We start from the raw sequence: 20,908 nt of genomic DNA, 5'->3' as shown, positions 1-20,908 counted from the left end.
TAATCAAGAAATTAATATAAATGAAAGATCATGAAAGTAAAAAGTATAATAAAAAAACCAAACTCCAAGGTGCTTTCAAAAACGGAAAGTTTATAAAACCTGACAAAAGACAAAAAAAAAGAATCTATGACTATTTAAACCTACAATAAATTCATAAATAGTATCCTACAACCACACAAACTTGTTTTCATACAATCGTCTGTTCAAAAACCTAAAATAAAACACTTCAGCAATTTTGCCAGTTATACATTTGTAACACATCTTGATTATTATTTTGTGCAATGTCCTCAAGTGCGATTAAGTACAATTATTGGGAATATAAAGAAGTTATTTCAAACACTTCTTTAATTATTCATGCAGCCTCTTCCCTTTGGCAGCATCATTTTTGTCCTTAACATTGCGTAAATTAAACAAAGCCTCTGTTAATTGAGTTTTGATTTTAATCCTACTCCCTGGTGTAGAACCGTGAACACATTCATGTAATAAGTGCTGTAGGTCCCAGTCATCTTTTGCATAGTTTGGCATGTCATGTAGAAGTCCTCCCATTAAACCAAGAGATGGCTCATTTGCATATTCTGAAAGAATATTTCTGCATGCTGCAAAGTAGTTGTGATCAGAGTTAGCATGTGAACACAAATCATCAGGAGAAAATGTTAAACAGTTCCGTCCATTACAGTCATCAAACGAACTTTGGTGAAGTTCATCCCAGTCTTTTTTTGGTTTCGCTGTAAAAGTAAGAAAGAGTACTTATTAAAATGATACTTAATCTATCCGCTATGATATGTTCATTATCAGCTTTTCTGTTCTATGTCATACATTTATACAAGTTTATGAGATCAAAATTATGTGCAACATTTTACCATTTCCAGATATGTGTTTGTATGAAATTCTTCTATAAAATAATGTTTGTTTTTGGTAATTTTCTTTAAACAAAACTGTTTAAAGAAGGATTTGATAAACAAGTCTTTTTTTATTGAGCACTTAAAGAAACAATTTTTTATTCAATTGTTTTCAACATTGTGATAATATATATTTAATTGGTGATTAAATAACAAATTTATATCACCCATAGCATTAAGCTTTGGGCACTGAAGCTTAATGAACCTTTTTTTCGTTAAGTATATGAATGGTTGATTCTGTTGTAAATGACAAAATTGTTCATTAATGAAAACCATCCCAAGAATAAATGTAAACATTCTAAATTCCCAAAAAATGTTACAACTATATGTGCACATTCTATATTTGTACAAACATGTTGCAAATAGAAAGATATATATATTAAACTTAGATTAGTAGGAATTTAGCTTATAAACAGTGTACTGTGAAGGAATCAAGGTTATTAAGTTCTGGTAGAGCAGATCATGTCCACTATTTTTTTCTGTGAATTCTAGCAGTCCATTCCTATGTGATAAAAGCATGCCTGGTTAAAGACAAATTTAAATGATTGACTTCATAAAAATTTTTAATTTTTTTTGTAAATCTATTAAGAGAGGTAAAACTATCAAAGGAACATTCAAACTCATAATTCAAAAACAAACTGAAAATACAATTACAGAAACAGAAAAAAAAATACAAACAGTACAAAGCATATAAATATTGCATCAAGAAAGATGTCATATTTTTGAATAGTCACAATTCTTGCTTCACAGGTGACACCTATTGTGTTACTAATGTTGGCAATGCTTATTAGCTGATAAGTGTCAAAGTTACAGCAAGTAATTGGAATGAGGGTGTCCATATGCAAACGAGATAATAGGTCTAAGCAATGTTTATTTCTAAGGAATGTTATAAATTATGAAAATTTGTCTAGTTCTTGTCACAAGTTTCAGAAGAAAAAATGTTAAAAAATGTAGATTGAAACTACATGAATATCTGACAATTAATTGAGGACAGACTCAGGTATTAAGAAGATATGGAAACATCCCATCTATAGCAAAAAATCACATCTCAGTTGATATGAGAATCATCTTTTTTGATACTGTAATTGATGAGGAAATTGGAGAGTATTAATCTATATAAATAAATTAACTACATACTTCTGGCAATAGCCTCTCTGTCAACAACAATAATGTCTTCCAAATCTATAACTGTGACTTTTCCTGAGCTATCAACAACCAAATTTTCCAGGCTTAAATCTGTCCAGTACAAAACAAATTGGTTTCCTTCATTATTTAACTTCTCAGCTATCTTCATTATCTGATAGGCAATATCAGCCTAAAATTATGACAAAGTATGGATTAGAACAATGAAATGTAGCCTTCTTTACTAATGTTTTTACATTGAAAGAAGATTTAAAGTAGTTTTATAAATGTGTTAACAATGGCATACAACTTTTTTATATGGACAAAATTTGAGGTGGATTTAGAACTGTATATGTAAATAGTATAATATGTTGCCACTTGACGTTGCAGAATTAGACAATGTGAAGTTATTTGAATTTCTGCTCATTTTCAATAGGCAAACATTTTAGTCATCTATTACCGGGATTAAGCACCTATATTTAAGAATTAAGACCACTTTTTTTTTTAAAATACAACCTAAACTTTTCACTTACAAATATTGACCATTAATTTGTTTGTTTGTTATAAATGAAAGTTTATTAAATTTAATTTTCTAACAAAACTAAATTTCTCATCTAAAAGGCTAGAAATTACTCACACAGAATAAAAATAATTATCTTTATATATCACATAATTGATGTGCAGACATTAAATATGGAGATGTAAAGATATAAAGATGATAATATATGATTATTTTCAAGGCATTCATCCATTAAAGTTATTAGCAACTTTCGAACTTAATGCCTAACGTCATAAGATGGTTAAAAATTCAAACATGCCATACCTGGGCACTGCACTTATGTTATTGTTAATTTACCCTTTTTTGAAAAGTTTCTGAAAAGAAGTTATGTAGCGGTTCTCCTTCATGACTGACAGCTATATATCTTCCACATGCACCATGGTACTTTGGAAATGGCCATCCTTCTTCTGCTGGGAATGTCTACAAATAAAACAATGTAATATATGCCAATGTAAATACATAAATGGGATGTTTAATTCATTATTTCATTTAAAAACCTCCAAAATACAAAAAAAAAAATTTAGTGTAGACCTCACTCATACATTTTTCACATTAAATTTACACAAATCATCATCTCAAATTAAAGGTTACACATATTAATATTTTTTTGCATGATTTTAATATTATTTAAAGGTAAAATCAAGCAGGAAACAAAATAACTAAAAAGCCATGTCATTGAGTATTCTGTATATGCTGTTTAACTTGATATCATTCATTGATTTGAAGACAATTTATTTCCTTAATCTTTTCTTTGGTAAGGTTCAAAATTACCAAAAGAATATATCTATATAGATTGTATTGAAAAAGAATTTCCTAAACAGGTAATGCAGACTACTGTACACAAAAAAGGATACATATTTATACAAAATGGGTATTTTATGGGTGTTTTTGGTCATTTCTTACAATAACATGGATGTTTCAAAATATTTCAATGTATGTTTTACAATTAACAATAATTCATCATTGAAAATTATGATCGATTATAGAAAATAAACTATATTATATCCATTTTTTGTTATAATAGATAATTGGTACTTGTAATTTTCCCTTTGTGTTATTGTGTCCATGATTATTGTACATTACCTGAAGCATTAATGGTTCTGCATTTATTAGAGATGTAGCATATATCTGTAATTTATCCCTGGTATATAACATGTTACTGGTAGGTGTTAATTTCTCTTTGTAGTATTTCAGTACTCTGTCTATCAGACTGTATGTTGGACAGGAGAACATGTGATTAATTTTCTCTAAATGTTTTGGTAGTAATCCTTGTCTTCTGATTTCATCTCCAGTGTTTGTGATATGTAAAACCCTGGCAACATCACAACCTTTGGGTCTGTTAGCATCCTTACATATCTTTTCATCAATATTCTCAAATTCTTTATTATGCCCTAATTTCTTTATGATGATTTGTTCTTGGTTATCCAAATGTTGAGCTGTATGTACATTTTTAATGTTAACAATATCTAGCAGTCTAATTTTTGACCATCCAGTAAAACGAATCTGGTCATTTTTCAAGGCAACACAAATGCTATGTCCAAAGCATGCAGGGCATTTGTCTGTTTCCAGAAATGTGTCTGTATTCAAATGGTTTGTGGTTAATGACAATATTAGACTTCCATAAACGTAAACAGATGCAAACATCATAAAAACCATAAAACATTTGATTTTTAATGGAAGTCTTTTAATTTTATTAGCAGTGTCAGAAACAACCATCTTTACATTAGAAAATGAAGATTGACCGTTCCCAAACTTACGATTTCTCAAACTATTGGGCAACATGACTCATTAATAGGTATCAAAACTGATTCAATGTTCAATAATCAAGTGCTTTTAATTAGTCCATACTGTGTTCACAATTTGGTTAAGCTCTCCTCCAAGACTATACCATCATGTAAACTTAATGGTATAATCATCCCTTTTCCATTGTTTTTTTTGGATGCCTAAAATGTAAAGAAGAAAATTGTTTCTTAAGATTTTTACCTTCAAGGCTTCATTCAAACAAATACCCCCTCTGTATCTCCTTCAAACACAAATCTACAGTAGAAATTAATTAAAGACTGATATGGAAACAAAATCTTCCATTGAAACTTAAGATACATCATTTATCATGTTTATATATACTATGTGTAAGTAGAGATATTACATGTATTAATTTCAAAGAAATTAACTCATAAAATATTTATTAAATTTTAAAATGATTACATATCGTCATCTACATGTATACATTATATTATATATATATAGCACTGTGCTCCCCCAGACTGTTCTCAGCATGGCTTTCAGCATTTACATATATATATTTTAAGGGTTGCTCTATTCAACAGAACACTCAACAAGGAACTAATTGAATCTGGAATAATTATTTAAATATTATGGAATATGAAATGAATTTGTGTATGTTGTTCTAAGCTTTTGTAAAAAAAATATAATACAAATAACCATGATGAATTTTATGAAGTTATTAACAGAGATGCTGATCTAACCTGATACAAAAATTGAGTATTGCTAACCCTCGGTTGGACGTCATTAAAAATATATAATTACTGTTCAACTAATCCTTAGACATGCATCATGCACGGCTAACCCTCTTAGTTTGACACAATTGGGATGACCTATTCGTGCATCAAACATAAAGATCAGACATTTTTAAACATCCTGTACACTTAAAAATGTAATGAAATTGACAAAAAGAAAATTTTTAGGGTAAAAAGTGAGCGTGGTCTGTGTCAGAATCATTGAAGATATATAGATACAAGGTACAATTAACGCATAATTTATGCATCATGTTGCAATCATATCAATTCATGCGAGAGGAAAACAACAATGTAGCTATTTAACATGTTTAATGGACTCAGTCAGAATTTTGCTAATCAAATTATAAAATATTTTTCTTTTTCAGTTTCAAATTTCTTGCCAACAGATTTCATCAGGTCATAGGACATGTAGGAGATGGAAATATCACTGAACTGTACCTTTTGGATCAGTTCTGATAGTACCAGGTGTCATTTGATAAACTACCCAGTCTTGATCAGGCAATAGCAAAATACATGTACATGTATATAGTTGTTTGGAAGCAAAGGCAGAGATTAAAGATGGCATTTTAGATGGCAAAACATTGTTATGACACTTGATCAAAGTTTGATGAAGCTATTTTGATTCAGCCAAATACCAATTCTCAGTGTGACAGAGTATTTTCAATTATAAAAAAATGTACATTGTACACTGAATTCTGATCAGAACTTGACAGTTGTGCCTTGTTATCAAGTAAATGTAATTATACTGGTCGAGCATGCCGATGAGAGCGGACGTGAAAATTTTTGCAGGGACAATCCTTCAACATCATTGAAATTGTTTTGTCAAATTGATTTCATGGATAAATATTGTTATCCTTACATCGTATATTTTATGATTTGAATTATATTTTTTTGTTGAGAAAGATTTCTGCAGATATTTTCAGGTTTGTTTGAGACATGTTGTCAGATGGGATCCATAAGTAGTTTCCATGTGGGAAACTATCAGACCAATCTGTTTGATGTCTGAGGGTTTTAGCTGTTCCCCTAATGGATCGGTAGTTTCTTTCCGAGATCCTTTCTCATAGGATTTTCGGCTTTCCTCTACCAGGAATACAGCTGGGCATTTAGCTGTATCGGTTTGGATTCCAAGTATGTCCTCTCCGGTTTCCCGTTCGTTGTCTAGGCATTTGTGCGGCATCCGGGGTGACCTTATCCTTTATTTTGTATATAATGTTTTTTTTATATATTATGCATTTTTTTTATTTTTTTTTATATTTTGAGGATGAGCGAGTCAGGTGAGTTGGTGTGTTCGTATGCTTTATTACATTGTACTTGTTGTTTTGGGGAAGGTTAACTTTCTGGTAGTAAGACCCGTCACGGCCAGGCTGGGAGACTGGATAGGCAAATGCTCACATTAAATCTGTACCGATACAGTGTGTTAAATGTCTTCCTTTACACCATAACCCATGGTGGTGCTCCTACTAAAGGAGGAAGATACAGAACATACATTAACATACATACATACTGGCAGTTGTTTTGAATATATACAGAATATATGTACATGTATGTGCCTAGTGATGTTGCTTTAAAAGCAACAGTTGAATTCAATAAAAGTTTAAAGAAGACTTGCTTATAAAATTCATATGAAAAAGTCCACATCTACATTACGCGTTTTCACACGCTTTTTGACATGTCATGTCATGACATGATTTCTCATTGTCAGAGGTTGAATTGTATGTATATGGTTGAAATGCCCATTTTTTTAACCTTTAAAATACATTAATGACATAACAAATAGCCAATAGTCACATTGATGTTATAATATTGTCTCAATCATAATGCTGGTTAAGCTTATCAAACCAAGAGTTTCCATATAACCTTTTTGTGCACTCCATGTGATACATGTAGACTGAAGTACAAGAAATATCTGTTCATGCAAGAAATAGATATAAACAGCCCACAACCATAATGAAAAATGTTTTATTATATGTCTGATTGCAGTTACTTTGTAAAATTGTATAAATGCAACAGCATGCATAATTGCATAGACATTGAACATGGTAGAGAATTATGAAATAGAAATAAAACTTTCTTTGACGATTTTTTCAGTGATATCGTATCGCTGTTCAGAAATACCTTTATAAAGCCTAATTGTATCAAGGTTGTGTTTCGACAAAACACAGTATGTGTACAGTGAATGGATTGTGAGATGAAATGTCCAGGAAGCAATTTGTTTTCTTTTTTAGGTGATGTTTGTAAAGGGGAAAGAAGCTAAGTTTTAAATGTTGTCTTAAATGTAATCTGATGTTTATTTCCTCCTTATTAATAGGAGCACGTGGGAGCTTCTTGTGAACCAGATATAATTAAAGCACAGAATATTGGCTCTCTATATCACCAAACGAGTTTATATCACCACCAAAATACACTGTATACTACAAAAATAGTAAAGACGGATATGGAGAAGTACTGCTAGCAGTATCAAATAAATACATATCATCGCAAGTAAATGAATTAGACACAGATTGTGAAATAATTTGGGCAGAAATAACATCCCCAAACAGTAAAACACTATACTTAGGTGCGTACTATATATTTATAGACCACCTTCAGACAAAGGGGTATCATTAGTAAACATGGGTATCTCTCTTAAAATTGCATGCAAGAAAACAAATGCAAACATCTGGCTAAGTGGTGACTTCAATAGTTAGGCCACATAAACTGGGAAAAGCACTTGCTACTACCAAACAAACCTGATCCAGCATTACACCAACTCAGTCCGTCTTAAAAATCGTACAACTCGGACCGCCAAAGGCGCCAATAAGTCAACTCGGACCCACCGTGATTCTAGCATTTTTTACGCCTTAATCATGCAATCGTCAACAGAATATTTCACACAGTCAGTATTGATCAATGTGAAAATATGGCAGCTAGTTAATTGTCGTGTTTCTGAAGTTTACAGATTGTCACCGGCTTTGTAAACAATCAACAAAAAGCATGGATATCGGAGGTTAGGACCGTGAAAAAGATATAGTTTATTTCGATGCCCGGAGCGATGTTTATACGTTTGTTGACTCTCTTTGTCACGTTAATAACTAGACCCATGCCGTTGTTTCGCTCTCATCTACCGGAACACGCAATGGCGAAGTATTTTTTTTTAAATTTCCATACTGGCAAGTGAACTTTGAGAAGGATTTCCAAATATGATCCTTCCCAAAAAAAATTTAAGTCAGCGTTTACTGTTGCCAATTGCCATTTGAAAATAACATTCATATTTTTTTTATGGCACCAGATTCTTCATAAATTCATCTTCTTTCCGAGAAAAAATAATAATCGGGAAACACTTCCAAAATTTTTTTTAATAATAAAAATATTAGTTGATGTCTAAAAATTGGTTTCATTTAACTTGAGGTATATTGTCTTAGGATACCTTACCTCAATTTTATTTTAACAGGGTTGTAACTACATCGAGGCAAATCCTCCTCCTGTAAGAACATTTCAAAACAAAATGCTTGTCTCCATATAAAGTTGTGTTCACGGCGAGTGCCTTGCAAGAAGCAAGTTCTGCTTTCCCTCAGACATAGCCCTGATTTTTCATGCAGGATCAATGTTTCTTATTTACAAATGTATATGTCTTTTGTTCATAGAATAAGATTGCCTTTATGTATTCTGAGCATGTTGCATTCCTTTTGTAATCTAGTAATTGTGTTATGAACTTGATCATGAGTTATAAAAGATTCATTTCTGCATGCCAACTAGGTTGATGATTATTCTGATTACCGGTAACTTGATGATACATAATGACTTGACTATACATGACTTTGTCACAATGATTACTTATAATAAACAAATCATTTAAAAATTGTATGTTCGAATATCATAAATATAGTGAAAATGAACCCCTTGTTTTAATGAAATTGAAAACATGATCATCTTGCTTCAATACTCCCGAGAAAATGAATACTGAATATGTTCTCTTAGTTTACAAAAATAAATAACCGACAACAAAACAAATCCCCTCCCCCCCCAGAATATCATATGGTCGTCCCCTTACACTTGATCATGCTACTTTGCTCTCTACTCGAGTGGCAAATTGATTGTAAATATGTTTATTCAGAGTAAAAATCATGGTAGGCCGATTAGTAGTTCCGGGCATAACATAGTACAGGGACAGTCCGAAAAGTATAAATAAATGATATATATTGATTTTATATTGGAAATTTTGAAAACATGGAAATAACGGGGAGGGACATAGTGTGCCACTCACGCCGCAATTGACTTAGAGCTGGATTTAACGGTTGACCTTACATACCGGTAGACGGTCCGAGTTGGCTACGGGCCGAGTTAACAATATTCAAATAAACATTTACATGACCAAGATCGTCAGACCGTCAAAAGTTACGTCCCTTTGAAGTTTTTTGTTTTCATTCTATTTTCTGTTTTTTTTTTACCATGGCTTCTCAAATGGAGATCGATACGCCTTCTACAAGCATGAATAGTGTGATGGCTAGCACAACTGCATCAGGAAGTGTTTCAGTGTCGTTTCACCCACTTGTCATAATGAATATTTCTGAACATTGGACGAGAGTACGAGCCCAAGAAGGAAAACCTACTCAGGGTAACATAATTACCATAGTCCAAATAATTATGCCGTTTTAGTACGGCTTTTGATAAAAAAAAAAATTGGACGCCTTCGTCGTAGGAAGGCGTAACAGCAAAATCAAAAATAGACTTTCTAGACGGCATAATTATTTGGACTAACATTACCATAGATAATACAAGTTGTTGTGCATATAGCAGAAGCAGAATCAAATTTAACCCCATTTTTGCAATAGAAAAACAAGTATTTGAAGGCATTTTAACTCTACTTTACTTTAAAGTTTAAGGAACAGTGCAATTTCGTTGCATAATTTGGGCAGCTTTGAAATTTTATCTTTTATAAACCTTGGTAATTTTTTGTTTTTTTTTAGATATACAGAATTTTAAAATATATGTTACCAATCAGTTTATAAACATATTCTTTTTTTCTAATTTGAAATTTGTCATGTGTATCTGGGTCTATACTAAGGGGCTTGGAAATGTAAACCATTATACCAATCAGGGTAACAGACTACACAAAATTCGTCGTATGAATACTGTGAATTCTGTACATGCTGGATCGATCTTGTAAAATTTTGTTGAATTCCGTTTCTGAGGGCTGGGTTTTTTTCATGGATTTTTTTACGTTTCTTCATCACTGAAATGCATTCAAGCAATTGTGCATAACTTTCATAACAATAGTCTGTCTTGTCACATGATTTTCTTTTTGTGCATTTTGGAAAGGAGTAGGACACAACAAGTCATAAGTTTGTTATATTTTGTCGGATAATATACAATGTACAATTACATGTAGATGTAAAAATAAATGGGTCTGGTAAAGCTAAGTTGTTTACCAGACCAAATGTTTTGTAACAATAAAATTCTTTTGAGTGTAGTCTGGGGTAATAATACTCAACATCATGGTTGTTATAAAGAGAATAAATATATAGTGATAACGTTAATGATTGGTTTATTGTTGCAATTGCCATCCTGTCAGTTATTTTGCTAATTTATGCTAAAATTAATTTTTGATGTGTTACTGTTTTTAAGTTCTTGGAGCAGTTATTGGTAAACAGAAAGGAAGAATAATAGAAGTGATGAACTCATTTGAGTTGCTATTTGATAGAATAGAAGATGAGATAGTTATAAATATGGAATACTACAACACTAAGGAAGAGCAATGTATGTATTCAAGACATGTAATAGAAATTAAAGACGGCTATATTGTGGCAATGTACACAAGGTCATGACCTCATGTTAATAAAAAGTTCACAGATCATACATATATGCTTCATATTTTATTTATTTTTGTATGGGAAACATCTGTTGACATGCATTGATTCAGATTTACAACATACATGTACAATGATGTAAATGTACATATACAATTTAACAATTTTAATTATTATCTCTATTTGCTAAGGCCATGGAAAATTAATTGTTGGTTTCCCCTAACATTGGAAAATTTTATAGACCCGGTAGGCAGGCTTTTTTTTTTAATATATATTAATTTTTTTTACAGAAAAATTCAATGACCTGGCGGTAAACAAATGACCCGGTTGGGTTAGGGGAAACCATCATTTATTTTTCCATGGCCTAAGATGTAAAACCTTAATTTTAAACAGTGTTCAAGTTTATATTCAAAATAAACCAAAAGTATCTATGAAACAAATTATTTCAGAGGAATAACCATAAGATGATAAGTTTTGTAACTCTTTTTGTTTCAGTTAAACAAGTATTTAGTGACATGGATTTTCTTGGTTGGTATACAACAGGAGAGCAACCTACCCAGGCTGATATACGTGTACATAAACAGGTAAAATATACCTCCATTCTGTCATTCAATGATGTGTCAGTACAAGATATCACTTGAAAAATTTACACCATTGAAAGCTTCATCGTTCCACCTAATGTCTCACCATACCTATATTTAAAGAAATGTTTAAAATTTTATCATCATTAATCAGTTCAACTCAGTCACTTCTCAATCTTTACAACTGATTGGACAAGCTTGGTCAGCTCCTCTTTACCTGATATCTATGATGTTGGTTTACTGATAGATGGCTCAACGACATAACTTAGTTACTACATATGTAATTTCAATGACAGAAACCAATCCAATGCTGAGCAGTTTATATTCTTGCTTGTGTAATTACATTATAACTGCATCAGCATACTCTCCAAAACCCATTTAGGAAGTACACTAACCAAAATAGTCATGACAGTCAACAATGCAAAAAAGTCTTACCAAAACCAAAATGGTGGCCTTCCTTTCCAACTTTTCTTCATTTTGCAATGAGATATTTAATCCCTCACCAAACACATTCCGGCACCGAGTCAGGGTCATTTAACAACACCCATTTATATATAGCTAGTATTTTATGAACCTTTAGCTACAATGTACATGTAAGACTGTCTGAATATTTGCTGCCTGTAATTATACATGTATAAACATGATAAGATATGAGTTTCCTATCACCATGATCACTTCATTAGAAAATCATCTTACTCTGTAAGCTTCATACATATATAAATGTACTTTAAACTATAGCTATCACACACTGTTTGCAGCATCATAACATTTGCAATAATATGAATTAAGCATGTTTCAAAATTATTTTCTTGTTTCAATATACCGGTTATGTCTGTTGATAGCAAAGCAAAACCATCAGTGGTAACACCTACATTGTATCTTTAACCACGCTGTTAAATGATGTCTGGTAAAAGTATTTTTTGTAATTTGTTTCTGTACTATAAAGGTACATGTCATGACATGTAGTGTGTTACAGATCAGTGGAATATATTTTAATTAAATATATTCAATTTATACAAAAATGTTGTCATAACCAGCATTATTGATATAGTCTTGGATCCAAAAATTTCTCTGTATTTTGAAATTTTATTACAGATTGTCCAAATAAACGAAAGCCCATTGTTTGTAAAGATGAATCCATTGGCAAGAAAAACAGATGTGAGTATCAAGCAATTCATACTACATTAACTGTATGGTTGCATTGGTTTTTTTCTTCAAATAAGTCAATTATAAACAGTCAACCCTCATAATCTGGAAACCCATGGGACAGTGATGAAATTTATGAGTCATTTGAATGTTAACCCAAGAGCCCTAAAGAGGAGTTTACACAACAACAAATAGGTAATAGAACATTTGTAAAAAGACAATTCAAATTTGGCTTTGAAAGAAATACAGTACGTACAAAGGAGCATGTTTATTAATGCACATTACATTAAAAGATGGGATTATATTCAATTGAACATGGAATATGACAAATGTAGGATGAAAACACATGTTCAAGTGACTAGTGACCTTGTAACTTATCTAATATGACCACCACCATTGAATTTTTAATAAACTGTGATGAATAGTTCAGCGTACCAATTTCTATGACAATTTTCATGGCATCCATGACAGCATATAACACTACAGTATTACCAATCTAGTGTATATTTATTTGTTTCAGGTGATGCCAATTTCTATATATGAATCTGTCATCGACTTAGTGAACAATGAGGTAAATATATTTATAGTTTTGGTTTGTGCACTTTGATCTTAAGGACGCTTAATATGGCAACAGAATATGCATGCTCGAAAATTCTTTCTGTGATTGGACAAAATGCTGTCATGGTAGATGATTTGGTTGTGTTTGAAAAAACGTCTCGAAAATTATATCGTGATGGAAAGCAAGTGAAAACTATATATATTTGAACTAGATGTTACAAAGATTTATATTTTTATTAAAATAATTGATTCTCCATTGGCTCTTTGCAACCATGACAGTTGTTTATTCGGGACAATTATATAATTTTGAATGTAAACTTTGTTGTATGAACATACATGCCTTTTAGAATGCACCTAAGCATGTTAGATTTCCGCAGGGTTTTGATGAATGTAGACAGATATAATACTATACATTATAGCAATACACATGTATATGAAAGCCTGAAATGACAAAGGCAACTTAAAAAAAAAAAGTAAACTTAAAGGCTTTATTTATGTACAAAATGATAAACTGAAAACAGATATGATATACAGCATCATATAACAACCACTGAATTACAGGCTCCGGTGTATATGGGTAGCCCTACAAAATTGTACAGCTAAGGAGCCTTATACATGTTATATGAGATGCACCACTGTATGCAAAATCTTATTGACAAATTAAATTAACTTCAAAAGCCTGAACAATATATAATACTTCTTGTTAGTCAGAGTGTATACAATATGCTGTTAAGTCAATAAGTGGTTACACTTAAGAAAGTTTGAAAATAAGAAGGCAAGTTCAATCTTGATGCTGATCATTTTCAGTTGTGAAGTTTCATTTGTGTTCTAGATTTTTAAAACTATTAATTGCTACATGTAATCAATTCACAGTTCTGATAGTCATTCATACACAATTTGCAGATCTAACTGTGATACATTAGTTATTGAACCTTCCTTTTTGAATTGAAGAAGCATGTTTTGAGAAAACATTGCCTCCGGACGTTAAACAATCAACAATTGACCAATCACATTAACTACATGTACACACATTTTAAGTTCCATGAAATTCGACCCATTTAAAATTTTGATTTTTGTTTAGGTCTGTTATATCATGATTATAGACATACTGTGAATTCATTATTATTCGTTGGATACCAGTTTTCGTGGTTTTCGTGAGTACAGGTGAACCACAAATTCAAATTTCAACGAATTACATATTTTTTATAGGCTTGTTATGCAGATATTGGCAAAACCACGAAATCAAATATCCACGAAAATGCTGGTTTTCGTCAATCCACGAAAATTGATACCCACGAAAATAAATGAATCCACAGTAATTATTGAAATCTGTAACTACAAGAACACTTTGCAATAAATATTTAAAATCAAGGTTAACTCATTCATTGTTGTACAATATATATTTTTATGAAGATCATGGATAGTTTAGGTAGTATGTGATTGATTTCAATGTTTGTGTTGTTTTCAGGCAACCATGTTATTTGTGGAATTAAGCTATACCATAGCAACAGAAGAGGCAGAGAGAATAGGGGTTGATCATGTAGCAAGATTGTCATCCTCAGAAACATCTGATAGTTCAACAGGTTTGACTGTTATATTTTGATTTTGTTCTGTAGAGAAAAGTTAAAGACATGACATCAGATAAGCTACTACTTGGTTACAATATGTTTGTCTCTTATTTTATTCATTTTTTTTTTTGACAGACCTGGTATCCTTTTTATTTAAGTTATAGAACTAACATAAGATATATAAAAGAACAAACTATAAATCAGTACCTGGCATAGTAAAATTGTAATTTTGAAATAATGATAGATAATAGATAAAAGCAAACAAAACAATAATAATAATTTTTTATTAAAGTAAAAAATGCTTGTAGTTACTGAATACAAGCTCAATGAAGTCAACCTGCCTGTGTCATCCTTTGCTTTAATAAGTGATCGTCTTAGGATATTTTAAACAGCATCAACAGTACAGGAAAACATGATTGTGCATTGTTAGAACAAATTACAGAAATGTAATGCAGAAAAATAAAAGAATAATTTTAGTCTTGCTTTTAGCTATAATCATTGATAATTGATCAAATTGATCAAAATCATAGAAAATATTAGATGCAAAAGTTGTTGAACAACAGAGTTTTTAGAACCCATATATATCAATAATACTATTTGGCCATAAAGGGAGAATAAAGACTATTTGTGTTTTCTTTTTAGTTGCTGAACAGTTGGTTGCACAGCATAGTTCCATTAAGATGTTACACAGTCGAGTGAAGATCATCCTGGAATATATTAAAGCTGTAGAGTCAGGTATAACTTATACAGCCAATGTTTTTCTTGGCATATTACCATGAGCTGTTTGTGAAGGTTAACCTGAAATGTATGTTATATGGGAATCTGTGGTACAAAACATAAAGTAAAGTTGTTTCAGTAATTTGTGTTTGTTTTTCCCCAAGTGTAATTAATGTGTATAACCAACTATAAGTTCCTAGTACACAAACTATAGATGACATTAGCCAAAAGCTGGAATAGAAAGTTTAACACATACACTAGATAGCTTTGAACTTACAGCCTTTTGATTGTCCATTGTTGACAAGTATATACATGTACATCTCATGTAGAAAGTCAATATTATTCCATGTGGCTTTGAATCTTAAGTCACCAATATGTTCTGTCAATAGTGATGACTCTTTTTATGCCCAATTTATGGGCATTATGTTTTCTGGTCTGTTCTTCAATTCTTCAGTCCGTTCTTTTGTCTGTTCCGCTTTAGGTTAAAGTTTTAGGTCGAGGTAGTTTTTCTGAAGTTGAGGTCCAGTCAACTTGAAACTTAGAACACATGTTCCCTATGATATGATCTTTCTAATTTTGATGTCAAATTAGAGTTCTTACCCCATTTTCATGGTCCACTGAACATAGAAAATGTTAGTGCGGATGGGGCATCCATGTGCTATGGACACAGTAATACATTGTATTCTTGTTTTAAAATTCATTTTTGTAAAAATGTTATTATACCTTGAGAGTATGTTTATCAGTACAGCTTATCTGTTCTTGCTTAATTTTACTTTCTTTCTACAGAATGAGTTCTCAAGACATCTGTTAGGAATTTGAAGGTTTGAATATGTCAAAAATGAATGATTTCCCATCATGAATTTGAAAAGTTGAAAATAACCAAAACAAATTCTCAATTTGAAATACTTTTAAAAAAAACCTGTTTAATTTTCCCACTTATTTTAATACATGTTTACATAACGTTTTGAAATTATCTTCTATCAAAATTGGGAATTGTGTGAAGTTTCATTGTCCAATGATGAATTTGTTCATTATTTTAGGTGAAATTCCCAAAAATCATGACATTTTGAGAGAAGCATACAGTTTATGTTATAGACTACCAGTGTTAAATACTCCACAGTTTAAGGAAGACTTTTATAATGTAAGTAAACTTTAGATTAGCAAGAGAAATCAAATTGTTTTATTGAATCCGAAAAATATAATTTTCGGTTTGCGTATGAAATATCATCAATAAAAGTGTATGTACACTCATTGGTCAGAAGATTATTTTTATAGGCTGTAAAGAGTAATATAAAATTTAGAATGGAAATGGGGAATTTGTGAAAGAGAAAACAACCCAACTAAAACAGAAAACAGCCTGCTTTTGTATAATATTATAAATGTGGTATTTTTACATTTTCAGCAATGTAATGATGTATGTTTGATGGCTTACTTAGGAACACTTACAAAAGGATGTAACACAATGAATCAGGTATTGTTATTTATACCATACTAAAATTTAGTAACATGTATATCCAATTTATGAAAAGTCCAAGAGAAACAGATTATAGTGCATAGACTCATTTTCATGTATCTGCGTTTCATGCATATTTTAGGCTTAAGGCCATATACTGGTAATTAAGAATTGGACCGAGAACACAGTAATTTGAAGTGCAATTCCTATAGAAAAAAAAACACAAAAGGAAAAATATTGCACTTGCTGTATCCTATAAAGATTTTTACAATGAAGTGTACTAAACCTTCGGGACAAATTATATCAAAATTATAGAAAAGCTCTAAATCACAATGTGGACAATTTTATGTTTAGGTGGTCTGTTCTTCAGTTTGACATATTCAGACATTCTAATTTTTGTACGCACATGAAAATTTTGACAGGACAAATTATGGTACACAAATGTCTGGCATCACAGGACTTTTACAGGGGTGTGTTTTTTTCATATGTTGCACCGTATCTCAAAAACAATTTATGATTATTGCTTAAACTTTACACACTTCTTAGATATATTAATCTAAAGATCTGTATACATTTTGATGATTATTCAATATATTATTTTAGAGCAATTGAGTATTTTTGTAAAAAAAAAAAAAGAAGGGTTTTTTCACAAGTTGCGCTGTATCTCATAAACAATTCATGATTATTGCTTACAACTTAAAATGTTCCTTAGTTATATTACTCTCAAGATCTGTATACTTTTTGGTAATGATTCAAAATTTTATTTTAGAGTTATTAAGTTTTTTTGTAAAAAAAAAAAAGGAAAGGGGAGGTTTACATGTAGCCTATATCTCAGAAACTATTTATGTTTATTGCATAAAACTTCACACACAAGACAAAGGGAGTATCATGTGCTGATGGCACAGCTGTTTATTTGCCTTTTGAAACTGGACCAAATCACTACTTCATGCCCCTAATTTTTTTTACATGTAATTTCATTCCCCTACTTACTATTGTATGCATAAATATAAAGAAATATATTTGAAAAGTGTAGGGAAAAAAATTTGCAAGTTATACACTGTCCACACTTGGTACTCTATTTGTAGACAATGCAAATCAAAAGACAATAACTGTGTCCTTGGACCAATTCAGATGACCTCTCAAGAATGGTCATATCATTCAAATTAAACTAAACTTACTGCTCACAGATAAATATTATTTCAATACTACACTTTCATAAATGTTTATTACCAACAAAAAATACACTTTTTTCTTCTTCTAAACCATAGCTTATATATGTCTCTTTTTTAAAAGGTAAACAAATGGGCAAACACAAAGAAACTATTGATAACTTCATTTACCAAGTATCTTTAATCCAGTATTTGAAAACAAACAGACAAACAGATAGTTATCCTTGCTCCTAGGACAAACTTATTGTTCATCAAAAAGCAGGCGCGGATCCAGAGGGGAGGGGGGGGTTCCGTGGGTTGGAACCCCCCTTTTTTTTGGACGATCAATGCATTTGAATGGGGACATGTAATTGGAACCCCCCTTTTGTCCTGGGTTAGGAACCGCCCCCCCTTTTTGAAATGGCTGGATCCGCCCCTGAAAAGCAATAACTAGGTTTTATCAAAAAGGGGATGAATGTGATAATTTCCTTTAAGCATTGTTAAGAATTGTTACTTTCTATCTTCAGTTTGTGACCAAATTCAACATGATGCACAACAGACAAGGAACTGGACATCGGATGAGAGGAGTAATCTTTTAGATTTTTGTCAATGGTACGTTTTTCTTTTAATGTAATTAGATCAAGCTGTTTGTTTTCTCTGTTGTATTGTCCCATATTTTTTCATCACCAGTAATAGATTTTACAGAATCCCAGACAATTGAAAGCTTGTTGCCAGTGACAACTACTTTTTACAACAAACAAAATTTGAGACTGTTGTGTGCATGGGAGTCTTAGTTTTTGATTATCTTTATGTCAGTACTACTGCTAGTATACTAATTTATGCACAGTAATATTGTTTTAGAAAAGTATTGTTTATACATATTTTGGTTAACCTTGCTATATTCATATTTTTCCTCCAAGTATTTAGGTGTTTCATTTAATACACTTTAAGCTACATGTACATAAACTTCTCATCAGAATACTTTTATGTTATATTATTAGTATGTGTTTTCATTTTATATTTTCAGTATGTGTAGTATATATGTGTTTTATATAAACTGAAGAAAGACCATCAACATGATCAATGGAACTTTTATTCACAAACTTTGCAGAAAGTGAAAAATATTTAGAGACATGAATCTGACAGATTAATATTGTGATATAATTTGTAAGTTACTTACATCTGATTAATAAATTTGGTGCCTCAATTTGGAAGTGTATTTGTAAATATTTACTTATTTGTCATTGTATTAAAATCATTTCGTGTATTGCACTATCATGTGAACTGGTGTTTCCATGCAATTATAGTTATGAAATACATATGTGAATTTTGATAGAAATCAATGTGAGTGTCTTTACATGCAACTGAAGTTATGTTTTTAATTATTGATCTTTTTGTTTCTATTTGGCAAAAACATTTACAATTATCTTTCTCACTTGTCCATCTTGGCCAGCCAAAAGTTAAGGTAGTTTATAGATGGGACCTTGTTAGATTCTGGTATTACCTGATCTTGACCTTAAATTATAGTAATCAGATAGTCATGCTATTGGTTTTACACAGTGACTACATAGGTTCAGTGGCTTTTTGTGCAATTGCACACTATCTTGTGCACAATATTCCTTGTGGAAGCAGGTTTACAAGTTTTTGTTGTATCAAATACACTTGATTTTTTCATTGATTGTTGATTACATTTTTAAGTTTGCATGCTTTACAAAATTGTTTTGTGAAAATATCCAGTAGTTGAAAGAGGTTGTGGCCTGGACCAGCACCTGTGTCAATTACTAGCTTCATCTAAATAGCCCACTTCTGTCAGGGAAACTTTACTTACATACTGATCAAAACCTTTTAAAATCAGAGTTATCAGAGGCGGATTTAGAGGGGAGATCAGGGGCCCTGGACTCCCTCTTTTCTGGGAAAAATTTGGTTGATTATATAGGGAATCACTGAAGCATGACTGGAGCGGGGCCCCTCTTAGGCAGTCAGTGGGCCCCCACATATGAAAAGTTCTGGATCCGCCACTGGTTATAAGTGGATTGAAGAACTTGATTGAGAGCCAAATAATGTATTTTACTCCCATTTTTACAATGAGTTCGATCAGTCACCAAAAAGGGATAAAAATACATATTCAACAACTTAATATATCTGAAATTTGTTGCTGTTAAAAATCAGTTAAAGCTGATATTATCCTTCCAGCCAAAGGTAAATAGAACTACAAGCCAGAAGACTATCAACATTAAGACACTCTTTTCAAACTTTTGTTTTTGAACATAATTTTCCACTATCAATTACTAGCAAAAAGATTAACCAATAACGTCCTGAATGTGTACCAAGTCATGAAATATTTTAATTACGAAACCCGCAACTGTTGATAATAAAGTGTTCTTTCAACAAATAGGTCAATTAAACATCCCTATACGATTGTGCTTTTTTCCCAGTAAAAACAAGCAACTAGATATTAGAACTTAATCTTATTATATCAAAGTAACAACATGAACGATTAGCTCTAATGTAACTTGTTTAAAATAGTTAAAGTAATAAAGAACAATAGTTATTGAATATTAAAAAAAATCTGCATTTTAAGATAGTATGAATTAACAGCAAATGTTACAAACAGTACAAGGGTATCACCAAATAATATTTGTACTATTGACCTCTATAGCAATCATTAACATCCCATCAAATCAGATAAAATTGACAAGTAAGCTGTAGTCTGTACTACCCTCAATGCTGATTGAAAATAAAAATTTACTATAAATAAAGTCTTAAATATAACAATTGTCAAGGTATACTGATCAGTGAATTAGGTCATACATTATTTAGTTATACTCGTCCAA

At 31.4% G+C, this 20,908-nt stretch overlaps 2 protein-coding genes across 2 annotated transcripts; one reads left to right on the top strand and one right to left on the bottom strand.

Annotated features, from left to right (window-relative positions):
* Window positions 1–253: 253 nt before the first annotated feature.
* Window positions 254–7,371, bottom strand: LOC134712302 (divergent protein kinase domain 2A-like). The gene is made up of 5 exons (XM_063573715.1): window positions 7,233–7,371; window positions 3,664–4,523; window positions 2,878–3,000; window positions 2,037–2,214; window positions 254–725 (listed from the first exon to the last, which is right to left on the bottom strand). The coding sequence occupies exons 2-5, from the start codon at window positions 4,360–4,362 to the stop codon at window positions 349–351; spliced, it is 1,377 nt and encodes a 458-aa protein (XP_063429785.1). The 5' UTR covers window positions 4,363–4,523; window positions 7,233–7,371; the 3' UTR covers window positions 254–348.
* Window positions 7,372–9,455: 2,084 nt separating this feature from the next.
* LOC134712301 (COP9 signalosome complex subunit 6-like) lies at window positions 9,456–19,281 on the top strand. The gene is made up of 11 exons (XM_063573714.1): window positions 9,456–9,711; window positions 10,722–10,853; window positions 11,399–11,487; window positions 12,580–12,642; window positions 13,151–13,201; window positions 14,657–14,771; window positions 15,399–15,491; window positions 16,514–16,614; window positions 16,876–16,944; window positions 18,602–18,686; window positions 19,102–19,281. Exons 1-10 carry the CDS (start codon window positions 9,546–9,548, stop codon window positions 18,671–18,673), a joined length of 951 nt encoding a protein of 316 aa, XP_063429784.1. The 5' UTR covers window positions 9,456–9,545; the 3' UTR covers window positions 18,674–18,686; window positions 19,102–19,281.
* The last annotated feature ends 1,627 nt before the right edge of the window (window positions 19,282–20,908 follow it).

Source organism: Mytilus trossulus, chromosome 3, assembly GCF_036588685.1.
Source record: "Mytilus trossulus isolate FHL-02 chromosome 3, PNRI_Mtr1.1.1.hap1, whole genome shotgun sequence".
Lineage (NCBI taxonomy): Eukaryota > Metazoa > Mollusca > Bivalvia > Mytilida > Mytilidae > Mytilus > Mytilus trossulus.
The sequence above is the reverse complement of the archived record's forward strand: the minus strand, read 5'-3'. Positions and strand labels throughout refer to the sequence as shown.

Bases quoted from the DNA above. Each gene is read 5' to 3' on its own strand.
- LOC134712301 (XM_063573714.1), top strand. From the start codon at position 9,546: ATGGCTTCTCAAATGGAGATCGATACGCCTTCTACAAGCATGAATAGT. The intron at 10,854-11,398 runs GTATGTATTCAA...TTTTTGTTTCAG, and splicing joins CAACACTAAGGAAGAGCAAT to TTAAACAAGTATTTAGTGAC. The intron at 12,643-13,150 runs GTGAGTATCAAG...TATTTGTTTCAG, and splicing joins CATTGGCAAGAAAAACAGAT to GTGATGCCAATTTCTATATA.
- LOC134712302 (XM_063573715.1), bottom strand. From the start codon at position 4,362: ATGTTGCCCAATAGTTTGAGAAATCGTAAGTTTGGGAACGGTCAATCT. The intron at 2,215-2,877 runs GTAAATTAACAA...TCATAATTTTAG, and splicing joins CAGAAACTTTTCAAAAAAGG to GCTGATATTGCCTATCAGAT. The intron at 726-2,036 runs GTATGTAGTTAA...TTACTTTTACAG, and splicing joins CAGAGAGGCTATTGCCAGAA to CGAAACCAAAAAAAGACTGG.